The sequence below is a fragment of the Notolepis coatsorum genome (genome assembly GCF_963971535.1).
Source record: "Notolepis coatsorum genome assembly, chromosome: 14".
In the NCBI taxonomy this organism is placed as follows: domain Eukaryota; kingdom Metazoa; phylum Chordata; class Actinopteri; order Aulopiformes; family Paralepididae; genus Notolepis; species Notolepis coatsorum.
Genome location: NC_140178.1, coordinates 33067479 through 33089201, shown reverse-complemented (window position 1 = coordinate 33089201; position 21723 = coordinate 33067479). Strand labels below are relative to the sequence as shown.

The 21723-nt window shown below is 43.3% G+C and overlaps 1 protein-coding gene across 1 annotated transcript; it reads right to left on the bottom strand.

The window, feature by feature from the left end:
* ubtf (upstream binding transcription factor) lies at positions 1-20308 on the bottom strand. The gene is made up of 22 exons (XM_084328878.1): positions 20168-20308; positions 18327-18387; positions 16847-16927; positions 15862-16034; positions 14966-15049; positions 14701-14856; positions 14515-14579; positions 13933-14059; positions 13727-13837; positions 11514-11641; positions 10769-10910; positions 10619-10660; positions 9165-9275; positions 8690-8845; positions 7616-7762; positions 7383-7493; positions 6111-6199; positions 3731-3920; positions 3246-3293; positions 2869-2934; positions 1370-1495; positions 1-668 (listed from the first exon to the last, which is right to left on the bottom strand). Exons 2-22 carry the CDS (start codon positions 18361-18363, stop codon positions 558-560), a joined length of 2301 nt encoding a protein of 766 aa, XP_084185004.1. The 5' UTR covers positions 18364-18387; positions 20168-20308; the 3' UTR covers positions 1-557.
* Positions 20309-21723: the final 1415 nt, after the last annotated feature.

Below are 21723 nucleotides of genomic sequence, written 5' to 3'. Positions count from 1 at the left end.
TAGGTTCTTTGGCTCTATTAAGCCTATTCACCGCTCCCTCACATCGGATGTAGACCTGTCATAACAAACAACAAATAAACACTGGAGGGGGAATTAATTGCCCCCCCCCCCCCCCCCCGGGATATAAAAAAAACCTCATTACAGCTCTTTGAAAGCTCTAGACACCGTTGACCTGTAACTGAAAAACTGAAGCATGACTGTAGAAAATGCCCACAACATCACCAAGCCAGTGGGGATGCTCTCCCGGTCGTGTTGGTCTAACACGCAGAGGTGTGAGATACGGCCGTCGGGAGTAGGAAGGGAATAGGGCGACACATAACGGGACATTACAATATCACAGCAACGTGGTCCCTCCATGGACAGATCCCCAATGGAAAAAACGTTAAAAAAAAACGACAACAGGAGAGGGGTGAGTGTGAAATGGACGAGGCAATGCAAGGGGAACGCCCCCTGGTGGTGGGAGGAGAGCAGGGTTGGCACAGTGGCAGAGCTCCCCGGACTCTTGGCTCAGCTCAGCGCTGCTCAGTCTCTCTTTAGGACACAAATTCAAAACGGTTTTAGTCCGAGTCCGAGTCCGACGACTCCGCCGAACTCGACCCGCTGCTGCTGGCCTCGGACTTGTTCTCCTTATCTTCGGCCTCCTCGTCTTCCTCGTCGTCGTCGTCGTCCTGCGAGCAAAGTAACACAAACACAAAAAAAGGAAGAGATATATAATTGACGTATCTCAAGCCCCGCCCTCTTTTCTTGATCCTTCAATCACAACTGTCACGGAAGCATTTGAAGCCTGTCATTTCTGAATGAAAAAACGCCAGGCCACCATTTCTTTACAGATATCTTTAGTTAACAAGGATAATTCACTTAGCTAGGCCGTTTTGTGTGAGTAGATGCATTATTTATAGTGATGCACGATATATCGGCCGCCGATATGGCAGTTTTTTTTACACATCGGTATCGGTCCGATATCAAGATAGGGCCAATATGGGCCGATATTAAAAAAAATTATTTAATAATTTTTTTTTCTTTTTACATGTTTTGGACTTAAATAGTTTCAAAATATCAGTCATTTCTTGAAAATAAGTTACAAAAGTAAAAAATTCTATTTAAATCCTTGTGTGTTCCATACAAGCTCTCGCCAGCCACACCAAGCTCCCGGTAGCCCCGCAAAAAACAACGACTTGGAATACAAAAACATTTCATATATTTAATATTATTTAATCTCCTGCCGCCCCACCCCCCCCTGTACCTGTGCAAATGAAATGTAAGACTCTTTAATACCTTTTAAGGCCTTAAATTGAGAATTATTAATGTAATACTTTTTAAGATACCCTGTAAAACATGGGTACTTGATAGAGAATTGAAAAGTACTCACATCGTCATCATCATCGTCATCCTCCTCACTGCTGGCGCTGGACGAATCTGCCTCAGAGGAAGCCTTCTCCTTATCGTCATCATCATCATCCTCCTCCTCTTCGTCATCCTCCTCCTCTTCCGTTTCCTGTGGGAAGAAAGATATCCGTGTTCAGACTGATACAGAGTCCAGCTGAATGGTAGATCTCGTAATGGTATGTAATGGTGCATGCTACGCAATTTTAGCCCTGCTGTTCTGAGATAAAAGCCACCGTGGCTTTAGAGAATTATTACTACATGATAATATGGTTTGTGAAGTTTGCGCGGGCCATTATTTCATTTCAACCTTTATTTAAAATCTCCTGGACAGGGGTCATAGCTCCCCCTCCGGACCACCCCCTAGTTGCGACTCAGCACCATCTGTATAGTCTATAGCGGTCTAGCCCAGCTAGTGCAGGGAAGTGTTTTCCCCTATTCCTACGCAATACACCAAGAGTAAGGGATTGTAATAACACGTTCTATACAGCTAGAACGTGATAATAAATTATGACTACAACCAGTTGAAGAAAGAGATGCCACTGCTCTTCAACAGCCAAGTGAGAATAGCTAAATAGCTTGAGGTTTTCATGTTTTAAAAATGAGGGTCGGGTGAGAGAGCTTCTCACATTTTAACAATGAGACAGGCTGGGGGGGGGGGGGTTGGGTGAGAGTGAGAGAGATTTGAACAATGAGGTCGCTTTCACATAGAGTTTTGGAGGACTCGGTGCGGTTCTGGGGGTGAAGTTGCAACATTGTTGCATTCTTCATTTGGTTCGCCTGCTTTCACACAGGTTTCTGTGAGGCGGACCGAGACCTTCTGAACAATGTCACGCGGTCGAAAAGGGCGCTTGTCTATTGGACAGTGGAAATGTGTGTGTGGCTGCGATCCTGTGTGTGCGTGCGCGCGTGTGTGTGTGTCTGTGTGTGTACTGCGGAGCCCAGATCAGCGGAGCCGAGTTTTGACATGGCATTGATCCATTGTTCTATTGAAGCACATTACCACCATCCTCTCGCTAAACAACTTGTAGACCACGGTGTTTTTATGAGTGCCCACAAGTAGCTGTTTTAATAATATAATAAGCCGCGCGCCTCGGTAATAATAAGCGTTTTTTCTTCCTTCTTCCCAAGATGCACAGACATATATAGATAGATAGATAGAGAGATTAGATGCAGTGTGCTTGTTTTGCAGTGAGTGCTGCGAGCAGTGGTAATAATAATCACTTCCTATATTTGGTTCGCGTTTGGTCCGCTGAAGCCGAACCGAGACCTACGTTTTCAGGCGGACCAGAGTTCGCCTGCTTGGTCCGCGGACCGAGTTCGACGCGCATTCACACAGACCCGAAAAACCGGACTATCGAATTCTGGTCCGAAAGTCCGGACCAAACAGCCCCTGTGTGAAAGCGACCTGAGACAGGGTAGGATGTTTGGGTGAGGGGGAGAGAGAAAGTTAGGTTTTCACATTTTAATTGAGTTGAAACTCACAGATTTTTTCGACTTGGCCTTTACTTTGGCGGCGGGGCCTCCTGGCTTTGCTGTACACCTCCTTTTCTGAGATGTCGAGGGAGACAAAGAAGCAGTTTAGAAATATGTGGAGAGGATGAGAGAATAAGTGAAGGAACTGTAGGCATGCTAACCATGACAGTGAAGAACTGTAGGTATGATAACCATGACAGTGTGAGGGAACTGTAGGCATGATAACCACAACAGTGTGAGGGAACTGTAGGCATGCTAACCATGCCAGTGTGAAGGAACTGTAGGCATGCTAACCATGTAGCAGGAACTGTAGGCATGCTAGCCATGACAGTATGAAGGAACTGTACAGGCATGCTAGCCATTAAGGTGTGAAATGACTGACTTACTTGTGAGTTATACTCCTTGTACGTGTTTCTCTCTTGTGTGGACAGGCTCTGTGGAAGCATGTGGAAACTTGGGTTAGACATGATTTAAACATTAAAAAATATATATCATTAGGATATTTAAAAAGGAACACGCCAACATTATGGGAAATGCGCTTGCCGTCTTCTCCAGAGTCAGACAACAAGATAGATACCAATTTCCTCTCTGTGCGTTCAGTAGAAAGCTATCTGGCTGTAAGCTAGCTTAGCACAAATTAATGGAAGCGGATACAGAGTGGCTAGCCCAGGCTTGGCCAAAAACACCTCTCCCTGGGGTTTAAGCTAGGCTAGCCACTCTGTATCCGCTTCCAGGCTAGCTTGCAGCTGGATAACTTTCTACTGAACACAGAGAGGAAATTAGTATCCATTTTCTTGTCTGACTCTGGCGAAGACTGTAACCGCAAGTGTCCAGGACACATTTTCTCAGATCCCCGCTGGTGAATGCTTACCGCCAGCCACTGTTCTAGAAGTACTTTGTACTGCTTCTGCTTCTCCTCTGCGATCTTCTTGTAGCGGTCTTTCTCCTTCTGAAGTGTCCTCTGCCAGCGGGCGCCGATCTCAGTCATTCGCTCTTTCATTGGGAGGTGGTTCAGCTCGCCGTTGGACAGCATCTCCTGAGAGAACTTCTGGTATCCGTTTCTAGTGGGTGCACATTCAAGATCAAAGCTGAGGATTAAATACTGACAACGAATCAAAGGTTATGTGATCAGCTAACATCAGGGAGAGGGGGAAAAAACACACGACATAATTGAGAGTTCCTTTAGGGCCCTTTCTCACTCACCTATTCGTTTCTATTCCGTTCCGTTCTGGCCCCGTTCCGAATCTGATGCGAACTCCCCCCCCCCCCCCCCCTCTCTCCCCTCTAGTTTGTGTACACACTGCGGTCTTGGTTCGCTTCGGGTTCTGTTTACGGTTTGCCTTTTGAGCGTTTACGCTTGCCGTAGGCCATGATGTCACGTTCGAAAATGTAAACAGGAAGTGTCTTAACACTACTGCGGAGACTGGATGATGATATAAATGAACAAATTGCCAATAAATATGAAGTTATATTTGAACCTCTGTTGTCAAGCCTTGTCAATATAACCCACCCTATTTTATCACGAATGGATGGTGTTGTAGAGTCCGCTTTTGAGCGTTTTAACGATAGCGCTAAGCTAACGGCTAAACGCTAGTTAGCTTAGCCTTTACTAGTAACATTGCTGCATCGATTATATGCATTATATTGAATGTCATTGATCTACTGGTCGACCACGGCCGACTGGTTGGGCACCACTGGTCTAATAGAAATAAATGCATTCGAACAAGAAAGTATAGTATACAGCAATGGCTAACGGCTAACGCTAGTTAGCTAGCCTGTTCAGAAGCTAACATTATCCCATCGCTTGTGGCAATTATATTGCATGTCATTGATCTACTGGTCAACCATGGCCGACTGGTTGGGCACCACTGGTCTAATAGAAATAAATGCATTTGAACAATGTATAGACATAGCAATGGCAAACAAAATTGCCAGGCCTAACCGCCCCCACTAGCGCGCACCTGAGACCACCTATTTCAGCGGTCCAGGTTCAGCGCCCCCGGGGACGAATCAGCGGGGGGCGGGGACGGGGGACAGCGTTCTCACTCAGACAGACACACCCTTTTCTGATGCGAGCCGGGTCTGATTCGACACAGAGCAGTGAGTGAGAAAGGGCCCTTATTGTGTAGGACAAAAACATAACCTCTGTACAACTGGAGACTGATGCTGACTTACAACCCCCCCCCTAAGTTAAAGGTGCACTATGCAGTTTGGAGAAGGGGGATTTGTTTGCAGAGCCTGCAAGACATTTACTGTAATTCTTAGAATAATAATGTTTGTTATCAAAATTGCAGGCCCTGCCTTTGTAAACGACAGCAGTGAAATAGAAACAGTAACTTTTCAGGAAGCTTTCTAGCGTCAAACAGTGTTCCAGGGATCCAATTGTCCTCTGAGGACAGTTTGTTTATTCGGTTATGAAAATATACCATATAGACATTATTCACTTCTCTGACTCTCACAAAACTAAATAGGGCGCACCTTTAAATACACACATAAGATGTATTCTTATATTAACAAGCCATGGAAATGCAGTGCTTTGTTCTGGCACCCCTGGACGGACACATTCAGTTCAGATTAATGGACTAGTATTTTTTACTGTCATCTGGTGAACTAGTCCTTCAGTCATTCTAATCCCTAATGAAAATCTACAATCTTTCAATACACTTATTGTACTGTAAATTAGCCATTTTATTGCACTGCTTTTATTGTCTAATTTATGCAAATCTTATGTCTATTTGTATAGCCATTGCACTGTAAATGAGAGCTATTTTATTGCACTGCTTTTATTCAGTCTATTTTATACAAATCTTATGTCTGCACTTTATGCATTGCTTTTATTTAGTAAATTATCTGCTCATTTTATGCCCGTCCCTATTTATGCCACTTTTATGCTAATTTTATGTCTACATTGCTGCTGTGAAGCACTTTGGGCTGAGATTCTTCTTCTGAAAGGTGCTATACAAATAAAGTGTATTATCATTATTAATAATTATTAATAATAATAATAATAATCTTCAAAACACAAATAATCACCTGATGACGGCTAGTAGGCCGATTCTAGAGTGCCTAGTTGGACCATTGTTATATGTATAATCTTTTTGGACTGGTTATGTTTACATTTGAGGAAAAATCCAATTGTTTGGCCTATGGCTAACCCACGTGATAGCTGAACCCAAAGAGCACCCGTCCGCTTAAGACCCTCTGCAGTGCTCTTTTTCCAACGTGGTTTATCTAAAGAAATCTACACTTACGAGGGCGGCTTCTTGGGTTCTCCCTCAAACTTCATCTTCTTCCCCGAGGCGATGGCGGCAGCAGGCGAACGCATTTCACTCAGCTCTCTCTGTCGAGGAACGGGCAGAACGTCAGCCGACCATCAGAATCACTTCATAAGCCGATTACAATAAATGCACAGGAATTCCACAGGACATAGTACTGACACACATGGTACAAGGAAGAATAGGACCTCACAGGACAGAGCAAAGACATAAACAACACATATCACGGGATTCTATGTACCGCTTATTAAAGTTTTAGCAGCATGGCATACGCTGCGGTTGCAGTGGGAAGCCCTAGTGAAGGTAGAGGAGGGATTGAAGGACTTGGGCAGCGTTTTCTTAGAAGGTAAAACCATTAAGACAATTATATACAGTAGGTCTAAGTTCACTTGGACCTTAAAGGAACACTCCAACATTTTGGGAAATGAGCTTATTTGCCATCTACCCTGGAGTTAGACAAGAAGATACATACCTTTTTCTTCTCTGTGCATGCAGTAGGAGTAGGAAGACGTTGGGAACTAGGCTAATGGAGGAACCTACTTCCAGTGACTGACACTAAGCTAGGCTAACGGTGCGCATCTTCCTACTCCTACTGCATGCACAGAGAAGAAAAAGGTATGCATTGTCTTGTCTAACTCCAAGGTAGATGGCAAATAAGCTAATTTCCCAAAATGTTGGAGTTTTCCTTTAAGGCGAGAATGTGTTAATATGAAAGAACAGTCTATTCTTACTTCTGACCTGATATTACGCAGAGTGTCAACATTTTAGTTAGCTAGACTAGATAGGTATCAAGATGGCGTCTCTCGCAGAGGGAGCAAATCTAGGAGGCCAGAGGTTGTGTTGAACTTTAGGCGCCAGAAAGAGAGATAACCAAAGGCCAGCCCTCATGGGAGAGGGTGATAAAGAATGGAACATTAGACCAGGGAAAGAGAATCTTGGCTTCTTCGGTATGGCAGCTCAAACTGAGAGGATCCACAGACCCGAGAGCAACCTAATCTATTTGTAACCATTTTGCCGTTAAATGCCAATAAACCTGTGTTATAAAGAGAATACCGGGAGCCTGTTTGTCGAATATTATCTCAAAGGGAGATTTCATTTGAGTGACTTTTCTTCATCAACAAACCAACACAAAGCAGAGTCCTACCCTGAAGGAATACAGGATATAAGTAACATTAATTAAAAGTTGTCGAAATCTAACACGATGATACAGCTCGACTTGAAAGAGGACGTGGAGTTCACTATTTTCACCTCGTATCTTTTCTGGTCTTCTGCTGCCTTCTTGATCCACATGAGCTTCTCCTTCTTCTCCATGGTGTTCCATGTGGCTTCCATTACTTTCTGGGCCTTTGAGCGATCGCTCTGTTAAAAAAGCAAGACAATCACAGTACTCTTTGGTCTTCTTGTGAGAACTTTCATAGCGGAAATGGAAAGAAACAAGACAACTCTGTGCTGTTTTTGAAGGTCAATAGTCGGGCCTGTACCTTGAATCTGGCCAAGTAATCTCCAATGACGCTCTGCTGCCAGATGTCCTGTGCCGTCTTGGGTGTGTCTGGCAGACGACTGCGGTCCTCCTTGTCCTTCTTGGCCGACTCTACCTTCAGGACAGTTTCTAGGCGCTTGTACTTCTCCTGAGGGAGCAAGACAACCAGGAAATTATCTCAAGTAACAACATCCACGACTTTGAATACTTTATTCCATCATGCAACTTGGATTTCTGGTGCTCCCTATTGCTCCACCTCATCCCTTGATGCACATTCAGTGTCCTGTTGTGTATTTTACTGTGTTATACTGCACTGAGAAGAGCCTATACCGCCAAATATATCTGTAGAACACCAGTGTTCCTGACTAAAACTATATAGTATTATTCCAGAGACAGTCTACAATAAGGAGATGGATCACTGTGGTAAGTTATAAATGGGGAATCCTGTGACACTAAAGATGGTGGCAACAACTAAATTACTTACTGCGAAATAAACATTAAGAGAAAATAATTATAAAATGTGAGTTTTAGAGGTGTTTTAAATTAATAGAGATCTAATGCCATAACGCCAAAATGCTGGGAATCGCACAGTGGGTGGTTGTGACTATGGACTCCATGGCAAAAACCAGTAGAGTAGAATTATAAGCCATTTTTCGATTACAAAATTATCCTTTTTGACCATATTAAGCATTCTGTGTCGTCAGTAATTTACCAGTGACTTCAAACATGAAAGAAAAACAACTACATGGATGACAGCAAAAAGATGACTCCCCACTCAAACGAGACAGGAGTCTGGTCTTGTTAGTCCCTGTTACAAAGATGGCGGCAGAGTGAACCTATACTTCTGTTTAGACAGACTTTGATTATACATCACTGAGGAGTCAAATACAACTGCGGACCCATTTGCTGTTAATCTATATGACCAGAGTGCTCATGACCTAAACAGTATAGTATTATACTTAACCGAGCAGAGCCTATGCTGCCAAATACAACCCTGTAACCATTTGTTGCCATATGACCAGTCAGTGTTCCTGACCGAAGCGGCAGAACGTCATACTGCACTCGAGAGGCGTACCTTCTTCTTCTCAGAGAGCTCGTTCCACATGCGTGCCAGCAGTCTCGTGAGGTCACTGGTGGACATGTTTGGTCTCTCCTGTTGCAGCTTGGGACGTTTCTCTTCAGAGAAGATGAACATGGCAGAGATGGGCATTTTGGGCTTCTCTGGGCTGGCCTACAAGTTACGGAGCAATGGAATATCATGGAGGAGTGTTACAACCTCGTAGTGACACGTTTAGGCACACCTGATCTGTAGCTCTTGTCGTTAAACAATTCAGAAGACAGTGAGATCTGAGCTTGATAAGACTGTGCTATTTTGACATTAAAAACATACTTTTCTTTCTATAGAATGGCATCGTAACTGCAGTAGTAACAACTGTTATCAACCAGTAGGTTGTAGAGGAATTCTTCTACGGTATGACACGTTTGCAGGCCACGTCTGGTGCAACTGCAATAGAAAATGTAAAGGTTGTAGGGAATTACAGGCTGTTTACCTTTGCTTTGGAGTTCTTCTTCTTGGAGGCGGGGTTGCCCCCGATGCCCTTCTTAAAGCCTATCATCTTCTGCTCAGCCAAGACCCGCTGTTGCTCCTCCTCTGATAAACTCTGCAGAAACACAGGGAATAGTTAACAACCTAGAAAAAAGGAGAACATACAAACATAATAGAGAAACAAGCACATGGTAAAACCTGCATACACATAGGCCTACTGTATATACCTACAAATTAAACCATGCCTGATAAGATAATTCTGTCTGTTGATATAGAAATTAGTGTGAGAACACACAATCAGAACACACAGGACATACAGACAAGACATCAGAGAAACAATGTAATTAACCCCTTCCTTCCCTCCCAACCAACGTTATTCATTTGATATGGCACAGTCCCATAAGTCCGAGCTTATTACGTAATGCACAGCCCTTTCATATCCTGTGTAGGTTGCAACAGCATTTCTATCCTACTTGTTAAGTAGGCTTATTGAATGCGGCACAAATGTGAGGGTAGCAGCTCGTATTCTGTGTGTAATACATGTGATCTGAAGCTCCTATGTGAGGGTAGCAGCTTGTATTCTGTGTGTAATACATGTGATCTGAAGCTCCTATGTGAGGGTAGCAGCTCTTATTCTGTGTGTAATAATAAGGACTGGGCTACGATCCGCCACAGACCTAGGCTCAGAAATTACTTCATGTGTTTTCGACACATTGAGAACAAGTGAATTACTATCACACCGCTGCACAAGCCTGTTTACACTGTGCAGGTAAGTTGGGAGTGTCACCGTCATCGTTCAGTAGGGCCAGTAGTACCGTGCCACCGGAAAACCTGATAATGTAATGGTTGCTGGTTGAGCCGATACAATCGCTTGTGTAGAGGATGTATAGCACCAGGGAGCTCACACAGAGACTGAGAGTGTGCTATTGATCTTAACCAGCTGACCCCTTCATTATCATTTCTCACTCTCTCCACAGATTATGTATGATATAACCGATAGGGCATACAGGGGCATACAGACCCTCATCTGCACTTTTGTTCACTATTTATTTTTCTCATATTTGTTATATTCAGAGATAATTATATTGTTTACACCATTTATTTTTTCAAATCTAATTGTATTGCCTATAAAGGGAATCAATAAAGGATTATCTTATCTTATGTGTCATTTTGTTTTTGAGAATGCTATAGAGACCATTTTAAAACATCTGAATAAAGATGTACTTTTTGTAAGTCGTGACAGCAATGGGTGTGTGCAGACGGCAAGGAGGGATCAAACAGGCCGGGCACATTGTCGTTGGCCGTACTATTTGCTGAATGAACCCGGTCCCTCCTCCAGGTCAGAGTAATCCTCATCAGCAGTTCTCAAAACAGATCCTCTAGATAATCCTCTCCTCTCCTCTCCACCCCACCCCAATGTTTGTGCCACTCAAACAAAACATAGCAAGAGAAACTCACGCAGAGAAATCTGTTCATGTCCACTTCATAGTCTTTCTTTCTCTGAAGAGAGAGAGAAGAGAGATCTGTTAGACAAAACTGAGGAACATTTATTTCTTCTTCTTAGGATTCGTGTGAAACCTTTGTGTGAAAGTAAACGACTGTACTGACCTGCTCGCAGCGTTTCTGATAGGCGTCCTTCTCTCCCTGTTTCAGAAGCTTCCAGCGCTGGCTGCACATGACCATACGCTCCGTACTGGGTACGTCCTTCATGCTCGACATCAACTCCGCACAGAACATTGAATAACCGTTACTGAAAGCACACACACAGAGATCAGATCATTCGATTAGAGTAGAAGTCAATTCTTGATTCGATACATGCATAAATTTGATTCTAGATTGCCATTTTGAGTCACTCGTAGACACTTAAATAGGTCTGAAAGACAGAAATCACACAGAATCAAATGTAAACTTTGAGTAAGACTTACTTTACAGTTTAATTTACTCAATATGAAACATAAATGCAATAATTTGAACGTGTTACTCCCAGTCTTCTGCAATAACAAAGCAAGGCAAAAAGGAAGACGAAACTAAAAATAAATCCTCAAAATAGATTTTTGGAATTTGTGAATCGATTTTGAATTGGTAGCGTTAAAATCTGGATGCACGATTTGGGGAAGTTTAAAAAAGACAAGGAGCCAAAGCGGGAATGGTGAGAGACGAGAGCCAGGCAGGTCAAATGACTCCAAGAAGAGGAGATGACGAGATCACTCTGAAACGTGTCCTGTGTGTGTGCGTGTGTGCGTGTGTGTGTGTGTGTGTGTGCGTGTGTGTGTGAGAGGCCTGAGTGAAACCTATATGTGGGGAAACGCTGCACTGTGCAGGAGGTAGACGACCAGTCACACAGGGGACTCACGGGGGAGGCTTGTCGGGCCGGCCGTCAGACTTGTCCTTCAGATGCCGCTCTGCCTTGGTCAGGGTGGACTTGATGGGCTGAGTGATGTTCACCTCCGGGTGCTGCTGGATGTACTCGCGCATGGTCTCCTGAAAACACGGCATAAACAAAGTGTTGAAGGGAACGTCGATGCTCTTTGCCGTGGCTGTTGATGCTTTTAATACAACAGCCCTTCAATTATGAAATAGTAGACCACATTTCATGGTCAAGCCTAGTACTTAGGGGTGTAACGATGCGACCTCACAACGATTAACTTCGATTACGATTATTCAGGCAACGATTCAATGCATCATGAAATCTCTTCATTTGACCACGATTCGATTCGATACATTTTCGATACATTTTCTATCAGTTAATTCCCCAAAACATTTTGAATACACAAATGTGGCTGGGGGAACTGATTCACTCAGCATGAATGGACTATAATAGGTCATAATACACACAATTTTTTTTTTTTTTTTTTATTTAGATCAATTTCTATTCAAATCGATTCTAACATATTCAAATCTATGCAGTTGAATCGTCACATTAGAATCGATGCATTTCGATTAATCGATGCATCGTTACACCCCTACTAGTACTGTGTAAGAAAAGGAAAAATAAGTACCATACTCGTAAAATATGTTTAAATGCTTAATCAGGTTAATCTGTTGGTTTCAACAAGTTAGATTCAAGACTTTTTAATACCAATTTAACAACCATATTAGCAAAAAAACAACACATAGCGACATTGAACTGGTGGCCGCACTTGCACGCCAATTAAAATTCTTGCATGTTCCATACAAGCTCTCGCCAGATGCACCAAGCTCCCGGTAGCCCCGCAAAAAACAATGACTTGAATACAAAAAAAAAATTCATATATTTAATATTATTTAATCTCCCCAAAAACCTGTTAGGGGTGTAACGGTACACAGAAGCCACGGTTCGGTACGTACCTCGGTATTGGGGTCACGGTTCGGTACGAGTTCGGTACAACAGATTTTTATAATAATAATAATTAATATAATTTAAAAACAAAATTGAAATACTTTTTTTTTTAATCTATATATATTTATTATAATAATTATTATTAAATAGAATAATTTTCTATAGGCTTGCCATGGTAATTAGTAGGGATGTCCGATATTATCGGCCTACCGATATTATCGGCCGATATCGGCATTAAAATGTGATATCGGAAAATATCGGTATCGGTTTTCCAAAATTTTTTTTTTTACATTTCTATAACCTTTATTTACCCAGGCAAGCAAGTAAGAACAAATTCTGGTTTTATTTATTGTCAAAAGTATGCATAATGTTGTGTTAATTCCACAACAAGAGATATGTAATGTTAATTACCTGAAATTATTCCCATTTTGGGGGGGGGGGGGACCCTGCATATATCGTATCGGTTGATATCGGTATTGGAAATTAAGAGTTGGACAATATCGGTATAGGTAAAAAAGCCAATATCGAGCATCCCTAGTAATACTGGTGTCATTCTGTGTTCAGGCATCCACTTGCCTACTGCCCCTTTAAACTTATCCTTGCTAAGTTTCAGTTTCACTTCCAGAGAGAATTTTACTTAACGACCAGACTAAATACTAGAGAACAGATGAGATGACATATTACAACAATGGCAGAGGATTATTTGGATTTAAACACAGTGGAGCTCAGATGATCACCGGAAAAGTATGTTTCTTCTTTTTATTTGATTGTGCCTGTGAGTCCGGCGGGGGAGAATGTTGATGTGTTTGTTGGCGCGTGTGTGTCGGCGACGCGTGTGTGTTTCTTTCCATTGGTTTCATTTGGTTAATGTTATTGGGCGCACAAGAAAACGGAAGAAAACTGTAATGACCCTGCAGCTGTTCCAATGTAAATGTTCTCCTCCGTGCACTTTCGCCGCTCTGAAGTCTGACTTGGTGTGCCCGGCCACGTGCGCTGTTCTCGCACGGACCTCGCGAGTGCCTGCATGTGGGTGTGTTTGCGCTGTGGGCCGTATTCGTCGCATGGGTGCGCGTACCGCACCGTGATGGCCGTACCGTAAATTCGCGGGACGAATACACGTACCGTTACACCCCTAATACCTGTTAATACCTGTTAAGGCCTTAAAAATTGCGAATTATGAATTCAAGACTTTAAGACATTTTAAGGCACAGCACCAGACAAAGAAAACACTTCACCATCCAACTGACCTCATACTGTTTCTGCTGCTCCAGAGATTTGCCAATCCATTTGAGTCTCTTTTTGTCAGACAACTGTGTCCACGATTTCCCAAGACTATCTTTGATGTCTTTGGTGGTCGCCTGGTGTCGAGAGAAAATGTCAGTGGTGTCACAGCATCGAGGAGGAGTGTGTATTGTCTACGGTGTGTGTGTGTACTGTAGAGGCCCTGACTCACGTCGGCGTGTGTCTTGAGGAAGGCCTTCTTCTCGTGGCTGTACCACAGCTGCTGGGGCGTCTTGGGCTTCTCTGGGACATTTGAACCTTTCTTGGTCATGCTCTCCATAAGATCTGGGTGGTTTTCCCTAGATTTCATATTTACATTACAAGGTTAGTCGTTTTATTTTGTCCTTCTTCTCAAGTAACTAGCATTCATAAGAATAAAAGCAAATGCACTGTAGGTATGTCACTGAGTGACCAACCTGCTGGATTGGGACCTTTTGCTGACGTGTGCATGTGTATGAGAAAGTTTTTGTAACAATATCAAAAAGGTGGCTGGCAGTTGATGCTAGTGAGTTCATGTCAGTTAGTTATGTCTCTGTTATCTAGTATTGTAATGTTAGCTGACAATAGCGAGGCAGTTCCTATTATTGGCTCTGGTATCTGGCTTAGCAAACATAATATATTTGTCTCAAGAATCCCCATGGCAAGAACAGTAAAAATACACAGAGTTCTAGCCCTGTCCTGATCTGGCAGGTGGGACTAATTCCTTTGCATCATCATCATTATTATTGCTCCGGTTTGAGGACCGGCATCTTACCTGAATCTCAGCATGCTATGCACAAATGTCTCTTTGTCTCTTAGGAAGTCCTCAACATATTTTTTCTGTAGTAAAAAAAACAAGGTTGTCAAAACAGTTGAGTCAGAAAGGTACAATCAACTTCACATTTGTTAACTCCTCTCTCGTTATTTTCACCCAAGCTGTCTCTCCCTCCCTTCCACTGACCTTCTTCTTGTCAGGCAGCTCCCTGTACTTCTTGGAGAGGATCTTGGTGAGATCCAGGTTGCTCATCTCGGGGTGCAGCTTGGCATACTTGGCCCTCTTCTCCATGAAGAACCGGAAATATGGAGTCAGGGGCTTTTTGGGGAAATCTGGATGTTTCTGTGTGAAAAAAAAATGGATGAAGGAAAAGTTGATGATCTCACGTGACATTTGATCTTGCTAGTCACGTGACATTTGGTATGTAATCAGTTGTTTAGTAGAATCTCACCTTGAGTTTCTTTCCCTTGTAAGGGTTTTTGATGTAGTCTTGGGCATCAAAAATCAGCTCCGTTAGCGTCCTGAATTTACGTATCTGTTAAAGACAGAGGAAGGAGCATGAATACTTAAAAGATGCATTATGTCGTTTTGGGAGAGAATGTTGAAACAAAAGAACATAATTTGTGATGAGCTGTGACCAATCTCTCCCCATTCTGACCACCCAAGGACTACAGCCATTATCTCTATACAGCCATTATCTCTATGCAGTCATCTAGTGGCAAAGTTGGAGACAAGGCTAGCTGGATATGTATACAAAAGCTTGTGTCAATCAGACTTATGGAACATAACAAGCCTTTCGAAGTTGTACATTCTGACCATTTGACTATAGTGGCACCATCTGACAGATTTTTTGTGAGGCACTGGCCCACCAGTATCTATCACTGTGACAACATGACTGAATGACAAAAAGCTTTGCACACCTCTTCCCTGTCACAGAGCAAACACGTGTGTGACGTTTGGTGAAAATTGGACAAAGCTTTCATCAGTAACGCTTCCTGTTTACAAAATTCCAACGGGTGTGGTGATCATAAGGTTTGGTCAAAGACCTTTCAAAGAGAGACCAGCAAAGTTGTTCTGACTTCCTGTACTGCGTCACATGAGCTACAGAAGGGGTGGCATTGGCAGGCTTACGGCCCCCCACCTTATCAGACAGGAACTGGCCCGTTTTCAATACAATACATCATCTTCCTTTATTAGATTATCTTTGGTTTGGCCTACCAACTTTAGACAATGAAAAATGTTAGGCCCAGATTTGACTCTTGCCCGTGTCCGTTCTGAGCGACACTGCACGCGTGTCCCAAGTCATTCACACTACATACAGTATGAACATCACTTTCACTGGCCTACCTCCTTAGAGACCTCCTGCCACTTCTGTTTGCACATCTCTCCCGTGTAAGAATTGAAGGCCACCTTCTCCCAGTCCAGGTGAGACTCCGACGTCTTGTACTTGGTCAGGTCCTTCTGGGGAAGGGCCACTTTCATGCATTCCAGCAGTTTTAGGAGGTCATCCTGTGGCCACACTGTGACAAGAAGAATAGACCCCAAATCCATGAGCATTGCTATCGGCACTTACACAACCTAGAATCACCCGGATCTTGAAACACCCGCGTCGGGTTTATTTCACAATAATCACCAGCGCGCTGTACGTGACCCATTAAAGCTACTACAAGGAGAATTTTCAACTGAATATATCATTGTCAGATTGGTTGGGATACCTTGGTATAATTACAGTAAACGCATGAGACCATTGCTGAAACAATTGGTAGCCTAATTCTCATGATAAGACCATATTTCCCATTAAGCCTGCCACGTCCTATTTTGCCATTTGTTCCCACCCCCGACATGTGATTTGTTTTGATGGGGAGAGGAGAATAGCCTTGCTAGCTGTGAACGTGAAGTAATTTTTGGTGATGAAGCCGGTTTTGTGTGGAAATGTGCTGTAATGCCTTCAGCGAAACTAGTGTACACAATATCAATACAAAATATAGGATATCGATGATATACTAATGTCAAAATCCTCCTAGCAGTGCCTTTAATAAGTCAACACACTGAGGGAATAAAGCAAAGTTTAAGTCCCAATCCGTGATTTTTTTTGGGCCCCATCAATGTTAGAAAACACGCCAACATTTTGGGAAATGTGCCGCCTTCCGTTACTTCTTGACAAACCAAGATCCCAAACCTTATTGGAGCAGAATTTACAGAAAAGGAACTATGGGATTTAGAGGCCGAGTGGCACAAAGGGAGGACAAGCCAGTCAAACAGTCGAGGGGGGCGGGCGAGGGGAAAGTCAGGGCCGACGTGGATTGGTGGTGTAAATGTGGAGCTTGCCAACCTATGCCGATAGAAATCACGTTTCTCTGCTGCACGGGGTGGGATTTGGTGCTGTCATCGATGGGAAGGCTTGGCTTTATATCTGGTGAAGAGGACAGTGCACAAAAAGATTGTGTCACAACAAAGGAAGATTTTCAGCTCTAACTAAACCTGGAGTTGTTAGTTGGCTGGACCTAATAGGTCCATCAAGTAAGTGACTATTCATTACCATCATCGTCATCATCAAGAAAATAGCTCCAACTATGCATCTGCTTTGAAAATTACAATGTCTCATTTTTACATTATTTCTAAACGTGGTAAATACACAAAATACAACATGCTATGTTAATTTCTATTACTATCTACAGTATGTTCTGTTCATTACTATCTACAGTATGTTCTGTTTATTACTATATCAACAGTATGTTCTATGTTCATTCATTACTATCTACAGTATGTGCTATGTTCATTTCTATTACCGTTACTATCTACAGTATGTTCTATGTTCATTACTATCTACAGTATGTTCTATGTTTATTACTATATCAACAGTATGTTCTGTTCATTACTATCTACAGTATGTGCTATGTTCATTTCTATTACCGTTGCTATCTACAGTATGTTCCATGTTCATTACCGTTACTATCGACAGTATGTTCTATGTTCATTACTATCCCAAACGCGTGTATATTTTCCCTAACGCACTTTCACTTCCGCGTTCCACGATCTGATTGGCCACTGACGTTTCTCTCAGCGCCAATCGCGTTACGCCTAGTTCTATCACTGGTTAAGCTTGGCGACTCTTTCGAAGTTGGTTAAGGTTCGAGTTTGGTTTAGAGCAGGGCGATAGACCACCAGCCCTGATTCCAAACTCTAACCTTAACCAACTTCGAAAGAGTCGCCAAGCTTAACCAGTGATAGAACTAGGCGTTAGCTAGCTAGCAGGCTGTTAGAGACATAACTAGGCGTAACGCGATTGGCGCTGAGAGAAACGTCAGATCGCGGAACCCGAACGAGGAAGTGAAAGTGCGTTAGGGAAAATATACATGCATCCCAAACACCTGACATGATGTAAATAAGACAGTTTTGGTGTTGGTGGAAAGTGTATTTCTACATTTTTTTATGGAGCTAGGCTAGCGTACAACCGGATCTCTGCTGAGCACACAAGAGATGAAATTGCTATGCATCTTCTTGTCTGACTGGGGGGAAGTAAGCGAATTTCCCCAAAATGTTGGTGTTCCTTTAACCCACTGTAAATCAGAAGATCTGTTTAACTCCAGTATTAAAAAACATTAGGCTATCAATGTAAATACACATTTTACAGCCATAAAATACAGGAAATACAGGGTTCAGTCAGTCAACTAGAGAATGACAATATGTCTCCATACTTATTTCTTATTTTTAGTAATGGGCCATGTGTCTACATTTGGACCATTATTTCAGTATTTAAAATGTATAATGTCAAGTAAAAAGATTGCATGAGCACAATAATTAATTCTCACCTTGGTCTTGCGTGGATGTCTCCATTTCTCCATTCATCTGTAGGTATACAGTCTTCTATAGCTATACAATAAAACAAACATCAGGTTAGCGGGATAATAGTGCACAGATGTGGGGGAAACCTGGTGTAATATTGAAACCACAGAATACCAAAGTTCCAGGATTAGTTTAGAGAAGGATTCCACAATTCGTATGTACAATTATTGTGTTTTTCTATAAATTATCTAAATTATATCGTTAAATATAATTGTCGTTTTCATTTTTATTTATTTCCGACGTTCTTCATCATATCATCTAAGCTACGTCAAAAAAAAAAAAAAAAAAAAAAAAAAAAAACTCCCAACCCATGTGGTATTAAAATGTGCTTTATGTTCATTACCGCCCCTAAACGTGTACGCTCCATGGTGAGAGACAGAGGCTATCGCTTGTGACGGCTTCAAATCTCAAATAACAGTGCGGATGGGCTTCAACTAGCACCTCGCAAGAGCTTCGCCCGAGCAAATTTGTCAAGCAGGAATTCGGTGTAATTATTATTCAACAACAAGAAAGTCTCCCGGACGCTCTCCCGAGAGCGACCATTTTCCCTTGTGTCTCGGTAATGTAGTGTTTCCTCGGAGCGGAGAGGACGTGGGGAGGTTCCACGGAAGAAGGAAGCGGAACGTTCATGGACAACATGCAGCTGTAGGCGACCAGCTGACCACGGACGGGGATCTGCTTTCGACCTCCGCCGAGAGGAGCGGGGGAATGGTGCGGCTCGGGACCATTGCGTCCCAACGCAACCACTCGACACGAACCTCGCTACCGTCTATGCGCTGGACGTGGACCTAGCTCCGCTTATGAACCTAATACTCGAGTTCTTGAGGGTTTACTAAACTATTGGAATATGGAATATTCAATAAAAGTGATATCATACATACTCCCAGACACGTTTAGTTTATTTAGGCATTTCTATGTCGGGGCTTTTAAAACAAAAACGCCATGCATTCTTTGGCGAGGCGTAGCTCGATGTCAACTCTCAGTGATGGCGGCTGCTTTCGCCCGTCCATCCTGCTGCTGGTCTCGGCTTGTTCTCGTTTCGAGGAGCAGTAGTGACCCAGCAAAGCTCGCTTCACATCCCAGCCGATGAGTAAACCATCGGTTGGATTGCAGATTATCGTAACAACTAAAGCGTAGTTTGGTAATTTGAACATTCGGATGATGATGTGGTTTACAAGCGAAATGTGAGAGCCGACAACCCCCCACTAGTAACGTCCTTCTACCGTGGCTGAGGACAAGCGTGTTCGATAAATGCATCTTTTAAAAAGGACATTGCATAGTTGCACAAACATCGATTACACTTTACAACTGCCGTGATTTTTTTTGAAAACGTGATCATTTTAAACGACAGTTGTCCTGCAGCCCGCAGGTAAAGCTCGTTTCCGCGTGGAGAACTTCTATGGTCTCACTCGGCGATTAATTCAAACAAATTATCTAAATAACACCTACACAGTATTTTACTTATCTAAGCGGTACCTTATGGCGGGATTCTGGATAAACGGGCGGTTGGTCGATCAAACGAACGGCTGAAACGGATACAGTCGCGGTGGAGGGTCGGTCGGTGCAGGAAGAACTAAAAAACTGGAAATAATTTCCAAAAAAGCTTTTTACCGATCGTCACAATTCAACGTTAAGTATTATTTCGGAATCCCCGTCATTCATATCGTCCAGACGTATCGATTTAACTTCATTTCGAAGGGAAAAAATGTAGAACCGAGACTGGCGAGTCGTGTACTGGCGCGACGACGGTTCTCGGTCCGCCATGCTGCGGCCATAGCGCGAGGAGGCTACAAGGAGACCTACCTACCGTGACAAGGTCCAATGGCGCACTGCACGCTCACTAACCCACAAACGGGCTTAAAAGTAAAGCCAGGGCGTTGCAAACTTTAGCCGTCTTCACCCCCGAAAGCACAAGGCGGGATAGTGATAATGAAAGGCGGGTTCTCGGAGCTCGGCGTCGGCGGTGCTTATGTGAGTCGGGGCGAGAAAGAGGGCGAATGTTGAACGGGGGGATATTAAAGCGAGCTCCCTGATGGCTAAACCAGAGTTCCGACAACAGCCGCATGGAGGTCTCAGCGCGGAGACCACCGTTAAGGCTCCACAATAGCCCCGTCAGAACATGGATAGTCACATTTTCGATGATAGGGTTTTCCATGCCAAACGGAAGGTGGATGAAATTTTTCGATAAATTGCCGACTCTCACACGCCATTACGTCCCGATTTCTTTACCCGCTATAGAGGACAAGAAATCCGGGTATGGCGACCTCGTCTGTACCCTGTTACTACAGCGAGTCAGCGGCGTGTTTTGCTAGCTGCACAAGGCTGAACGTTACGGCGTTTTTTTGTATACAAGTCAAAGCGAATAATAACAAACTAACAAAAAACTGGCAGCATATATTATTTGCGGGGAAGTGTGCGAATATTGGGGTTTTCTTTTTATCGCGCAATTGTATTATCTTTGATGGCGGTTGTGTGGCTTACCTGTCTCCGCGTGAGTCAGTCTCGTTGTGGAAGAAGGGGTGGGTTGAACGTTAGCCAGCACTGCGCCGTCGGTCCAGGGCACAGGCGCTCCAGTCCCCGCAGAGATGGAACTTCCCCCCGCCTCCATCTCACTTGCTTTCTCCCTCCACTCAACGCGCAGCTCTCTCGATCCAACCATTTCTCTGAGCGGAGAACATCCACGTTTTTTTCTCCATTTCCCCTCCACACAGCTTGCCTCGCGTTTGAGCCACAGCGAGAAGGCGATTATTTTCCCCACAACTTCCAGGACTGGCGTGGTGGTCGCCATGCCGAGTAGCATCTACCGCGAATCTTTTCAATATCTTTTTTTTGTGTGTGTCTGTTTAGGCTTTGATAATAAAGTTTAAATCGCACGGTGCCTTATTTAATTTTTAGTGGAGCAGTATATTCTAGATTATATCCAAACGCATGTAGGATTAGATAAATGTGTCTTCTAAAATGAATGTCATGAAGGTATTTTTTGGGGGAAATATGGTGTCATTCCTTTAATGGCGGTTTTCGATTTATGGATTAAAATCCTCATAGGTATAATATAGTCTGTGCATTTCACATTGGCCTATACTCTTTTGGCAAATTCTATGCGTCTGTTTGACAACTTCATTTTGCCCTCATGCGTTTCTTTTCAACTCCACCTCGTCTGTTTGTGGGCGTAACCCAGCCGTCCAATCCAGTCACCCGGATTCATCGAAAACAAATGACTTTCCAATGAGCACTCGGCCTCGTTAAATAACAGCAGAGTGGCAGGCTTCTCAATGGTCCAGCAATCGAACCCCCTCCTCTCCCCTCAGGATAAAGTGAAAGGATGCTATTTTGAAAGTGAAAAAGTCAATAACTTCACAAGAA

Excerpts from the sequence above, each read along its gene's own strand:
- ubtf (XM_084328878.1), bottom strand. The coding sequence starts at position 18,363 with ATGAATGGAGAAATGGAGACATCCACGCAAGACCAAG. Across the intron at positions 3,921-6,110 it reads GAACCCAAGAAGCCGCCCTC|AAACGGATACCAGAAGTTCT; the intron begins GTAAGTGTAGAT and ends TGCACCCACTAG. Across the intron at positions 669-1,369 it reads ATGACGATGATGATGACGAT|GACGACGACGACGACGAGGA; the intron begins GTGAGTACTTTT and ends CTTTGCTCGCAG.